Source organism: Asterias rubens, chromosome 9 (genome assembly GCF_902459465.1).
Source record: "Asterias rubens chromosome 9, eAstRub1.3, whole genome shotgun sequence".
Taxonomy (NCBI): Eukaryota; Metazoa; Echinodermata; class Asteroidea; order Forcipulatida; family Asteriidae; genus Asterias; species Asterias rubens.
In genome coordinates this window covers 13,848,761-13,854,760 of record NC_047070.1, presented here as the reverse complement: position 1 = coordinate 13,854,760, position 6,000 = coordinate 13,848,761, and the positions used below count along the sequence as shown (strand labels likewise).

The 6,000-nt window shown below is 39.5% G+C and overlaps 1 protein-coding gene across 1 annotated transcript in view; it reads left to right on the top strand.

Moving 5' to 3' along the window:
- The first annotated feature begins 401 nt into the window (after nt 1–401).
- The window catches only part of LOC117294286, a 28,119-nt gene continuing 22,520 nt past the window's right edge, over nt 402–6,000 (top strand). Inside the window, exon 1 of the mRNA XM_033776647.1 lies at nt 402–722. Coding sequence (XP_033632538.1) covers nt 402–722 — 321 coding nt within the window. The remainder of the gene's footprint in view (nt 723–6,000) is intronic.

Here is a 6,000-nt window from a genome sequence, read left to right as displayed (position 1 = left end):
TAATACGAAAGAAGATGCGTACAATCCTTGGGGAGCAGATTATGCAAAACGAATGACGTCACCACTTTCAGAGTGGGTGGTTCGACTGGTGCGTGTTAGGAAGTTTGTGAGACGAGCGTGCCGTTCATTTATTTGGGGTGGTTCGACTGGTGTGTGTGTGTGAGAAGGCTATCACCGCATCACTTCTGCGTTTGTCATCGTGCCACGTCAGAAGATGTACGTACGTTAAAATATTGATACCGAAATCATCTGAAATATAGGGGAAATCTTTGCATTTTGAACTGTTAATCATCATCTTGGCCCCCCTAGTCCACAAAGTTTTAAATAAGTTCAAGCACAACTGAATTTAGAACAGACATATTTTTGCACGCACTAATATTGTTCCTCAACCAAAAAGCGAAATGGTACGTGTCCTATTTTTGACGTTCATTTATTTGCTTTCGGTCGGGGCAGCCAAGCTCTGTCAAAACGAAACCAACGGCACCTCTCTAAGCCTGTATTTCAGTGGCATAGCCGACTTGATCCTACACGGTTACGGATACCGGACATTGGCGGGTATTTCGGTGATCCGTTGCGGCAATTTGTGTCTGTCTGATACTCGATGTTTCTCCATCAACTACTCCGAGCGGGATAAGGTGTGTGAGCTGAACGGGGCTACAGCGTCGCAGTACCCGACGGCTATGGTGGAGTGGGGTAGTAGCTACTACTATGGACCAGAGGAGGTAAGCCGAATAATTAAACAAAATATACAGTAATTTGAATCTATATGTGCACGGGAGGGAGACCAAGATGTAGAGAAAGTTCATTGTGTACCCCGTTGCGAGGAGCAAGGAATTAAATAAGTTGATAAAGCTTTTGGAATAATGCGTAAAGGCGTCGCAGTATAACCGCCGGCTATGGTGGAGGAACGGTACCCTATAATTATGGAGAGAAAGTGAGGTAACTTGCTAGACTAAAACTTGCAACAATTTGCAAAACATTTACAAGAACATTTTATATTTTCATTAGTGTTTGTTAAATTGGATAACTTGACATATGATAGTGTTTTTGGACCACATGTTAAAGACGCTGGACACTATTGGTAATGGTCAATGACCAGTCTTCTGACTTGGTGTATCTCAACATGTGCACAAAACAACAAACCTGTCAAAATTTGAACTCAATTGGTCGTCGAAGTGCCGAGATAATAGAGATAAAACAAAAACACTTGTCACACAAAGTTGTGTGCGATGCTTGACTTCCTGGAAATCAAATTCGAGGAAAATTACTTCTTTCTCGAAAACCACGTTATACTTCAGAGAGAGCTGGCCCCTTTCTCATTATGTTTTGTACTACCAACTATGGGGCGCCGTTTGTCCATTAATTGTTTGACACTTTTAAGGCATGTTTTTACCATGGTTTACAGCAATTAGATGTAAACCATAGAAACTGTTGCCAAATCCTTTTATGGTTTACATACCAGTAAAGTATTTGTTGTGTATAAGTTTATGGTTTACAAACCATGAACATACAAAAAACATTTACAAATCGTGGTTCATAAACCAAGAAAATTTACGCATCTTAAAAACATGGTTAATAATCCATAAAAACTGAAGCATCAAATTCATGGTTTACAAATCATGGTTTATAAACCATGATTTGTAAACCACGATTTTGTATTCTTCAATTTTCATGGTTTATAAACCATGTTTTTTAGATGTCTCAATTTTCATGGTTTATAAACCATGATTTGTAAACCATGAATTTGATGCTTCAGTTTTTATGGTTTATTAACCATGTTTTTAAGATGCGTAAATTTTCTTGGTTTATGAACCACGATTTGTAAATGTTTTTTGTATGTTCATGGTTTGTAAACCATAAACTTATACACAACAAATACTTTACTGGTATGTAAACCATAACAGGATTTGGCAACAGTTTCTATGGTTTACATCTAACGGCGCCCCATAACCAACAGCTCTCCATTAATCGTTACCAAGTAAGGTTTTATGCTAATAATTATTTTGAGTAATTACCATTAGTGTCCACCGCTTAAAGATGCATTGACACCATGTTAGGAACTATTAATTTTGGTTTTTACCCATACACCGATGTGTGTTAGCACTGTATACTCAGTACTTTCCCGAGTCCTGTGAAAAAAATATCACAGGCATGTTACTCGGGTGGGTTTCAAACCCACGACCCTTGCAATTCTAGAGCAGTGTCTTACCAACTAGACTACCGAGGTTGCCCGGCAGCTAGAGGCAGTTCGAATCGTATGTTTTGGCAGCGGGTACCGCAACGATATAATAGATGTTAGGAACTGTGGCCTACAATTCCGGCCATATCTCGTTGGGCCCCCCTGCCCCCTTTCAATGTTGGTTCCAATTGCTGATTGTGTTCTGAGTTGTGTTCTGAGTTACAGTCAACATTGAGCTGGGGGCGGGGGACAAATGTTTTGAATGTGAATGGGAAGTGCACAGGGAATCGATGTATACAACGTTAGGAAAGGGTGGCCCAAGCATTTTGGCCGGGATTGTCTGAGGGTATTTTTTAGATTTTTTAATATGCAAATAATGCTTGAAAAAGATTAGCGGTGAGTAGGGCGTGAAAACCAAAATGGCATTTCAAAGTGATTATTTTATGGGTATGGTGGTGCATTGTGTTATTAGTAACTTGAACCTGTATGGCGCTAAGCAACTCGTGCAAGCGTGAGTTGTGTTATACGTAATTTTATTGCCCTCTCTTTGCGCTAAGCAAAAGATTTTACGACTGCTTTTCTCACACTGCATATTCGTGCTCGCTGAAATGGACGTCTTGACATGACTTTGCTTTACTCGCTTTCACAAATAAAACATAACTATATTCATGGGTTAAACCTAAATAAATTATGTAACTTGGCTTGCTTCTTGTGTTATTCGGTATGAAGTTCATAAAATAATATAAATGAAGACATGTGTAACTCCCAAAGTAGCCCGTCCAAACGTCATTGCCTTTCACTCTGAGACGACAATGACGATTCCTGGCACGACCGCCATGCGGCTGCGCACAAAAATAATGTACCTGTCCAACTTTTTGGGTTGCGTTCATGTATGACGGTTCACCACACGGTTCACCGTAGCATTTTGACTGCTAACTTAGCGTAAAATGTTTTTTCTTCAACACGAAAAGGCCATTACAGTCCACAAACAACACATTACCTGTTGATATTCTTTTCAACCACCTCATTCATTTCTGGGACACGAACTCAAACGGTTAACCTTTGATACCAAAATATAAAAGAAATTTAATTAGTTTCCTTATTTACTTTACTACGGTGAACCGTGTAGACTTGATCCAAGCCTGCTATAGTTACTTTTAGTCAACTAAATATCAGTTGAAGCTAAACGGACTCCAGGATGGTCAGAAAGCCGTTTTTTGTTATTATCTTATTTGTATCACCTTACTCGCCATACAATTAATATTAATCGCTTATACCCATTCTTGTATTTTTCAAGTGCATTTCTAATGTTACTATTTTATTTATTTGGTATTAATGCTGACAAAATAACACGAGCGTAATGGTGTCCCCCCCCCCCCTCACAAATAGACAAATAAAATATAAAAGTTGCCTGTGTCTGTCCTTTTGTGTTCACACACTGTACTCGGCAATAAATAATCATTACTGTCAATGCACAAGTATAGTTAGTCCCCTTCCTCATCCAACAAAATATCATTACTGATTTGCACTTTTCCCGCAAGAAAACATAATTTACTGTCAATGCCCATCATAGTCAGCCCCCCCCCACCCCCCCCCCACCCCAAACAAAAATACTTGCTGATTTGAAATATGTTTTAGTGCCCCTGTCAGTTATGAATCCACATCCACTGTCTTTGGACATTCACAGCCCTTTAAATGCATTATTTGCTAATTTAAAAACGGGGAAAAAAATACGAAATTAACTCAGACAATTCCGGCCATATCTCGTTGGGCCCCCTGCCCCCTTTCAATGTTGGTTCCAATTGCTGATTGTGTTCTGAGTTGTGTTCTGAGTTACAGTCAACATTGAGCTGGGGGCGGGGGACAAATGTTTTGAATGTGAATGGGAAGTGCACAGGGAATCGATGTATACAACGTTAGGAAAGGGTGGCCCAAGCATTTTGGCCGGGATTGTCTGAGGGTATTTTTTAGATTTTTTAATATGCAAATAATGCTTGAAAAAGATTAGCGGTGAGTAGGGCGTGAAAACCAAAATGGCATTTCAAAGTGATTATTTTATGGGTATGGTGGTGCATTGTGTTATTAGTAACTTGAACCTGTATGGCGCTAAGCAACTCGTACAAGCGTGAGTTGTGTTATACGTAATTTTATTGCCCTCTCTTTGCGCTAAGCAAAAGATTTTACGACTGCTTTTCTCACACTGCATATTCGTGCTCGCTGAAATGGACGTCTTGACATGACTTTGCTTTACTCGCTTTCACAAATAAAACATAACTATATTCATGGGTTAAACCTAAATAAATTATGTAACTTGGCTTGCTTCTTGTGTTATTCGGTATGAAGTTCATAAAATAATATAAATGAAGACATGTGTAACTCCCAAAGTAGCCCGTCCAAAACGTCATTGCCTTTCACTCTGAGACGACAATGACGATTCCTGGCACGACCGCCTTGCGGCTGCGCACAAAAATAATGTACCTGTCCAACTTTTTGGGTTGCGTTCATGTATGACGGTTCACCACACGGTTCACCGTAGCATTTTGACTGCTAACTTAGCGTAAAATGTTTTTTCTTCAACACGAAAAGGCCATTACAGTCCACAAACAACACATTACCTGTTGATATTCTTTTCAACCACCTCATTCATTTCTGGGACACGAACTCAAACGGTTAACCTTTGATACCAAAATATAAAAGAAATTTAATTAGTTTCCTTATTTACTTTACTACGGTGAACCGTGTAGACTTGATCCAAGCCTGCTATCGTTACTTTTAGTCAACTAAATATCAGTTGAAGCTAAACGGACTCCAGGATGGTCAGAAAGCCGTTTTTTGTTATTATCTTATTTGTATCACCTTACTCGCCATACAATTAATATTAATCGCTTATACCCATTCTTGTATTTTTCAAGTGCATTTCTAATGTTACTATTTTATTTATTTGGTATTAATGCTGACAAAATAACACGAGCGTAATGGTGTCCCCCCCCTCACAAATAGACAAATAAAATATAAAAGTTGCCTGTGTCTGTCCTTTTGTGTTCACACACTGTACTCGGCAATAAATAATCATTACTGTCAATGCACAAGTATAGTTAGCCCCCTTCCTCATCCAACAAAATATCATTACTGATTTGCACTTTTCCCGCAAGAAAACATAATTTACTGTCAATGCCCATCATAGTCAGCCCCCCCCCCCCCCCCCCCCCCCCCACCCCAAACAAAAATACTTGCTGATTTGAAATATGTTTTAGTGCCCCTGTCAGTTATGAATCCACATCCACTGTCTTTGGACATTCACAGCCCTTTAAATGCATTATTTGCTAATTTAAAAACGGGGAAAAAAATACGAAATTAACTCAGACAATTCCGGCCATATCTCGTTGGGCCCCCCTGCCCCCTTTCAATGTTGGTTCCAATTGCTGATTGTGTTCTGAGTTGTGTTCTGAGTTACAGTCAACATTGAGCTGGGGGCGGGGGACAAATGTTTTGAATGTGAATGGGAAGTGCACAGGGAATCGATGTATACAAAGTTAGGAAAGGGTGGCCCAAGCATTTTGGCCGGGATTGTCTGAGGGTATTTTTTAGATTTTTTAATATGCAAATAATGCTTGAAAAAGATTAGCGGTGAGTAGGGCGTGAAAACCAAAATGGCATTTCAAAGTGATTATTTTATGGGTATGGTGGTGCATTGTGTTATTAGTAACTTGAACCTGTATGGCGCTAAGCAACTCGTACAAGCGTGAGTTGTGTTATACGTAATTTTATTGCCCTCTCTTTGCGCTAAGCAAAAGATTTTACGACTGCTTTTCTCACACTGC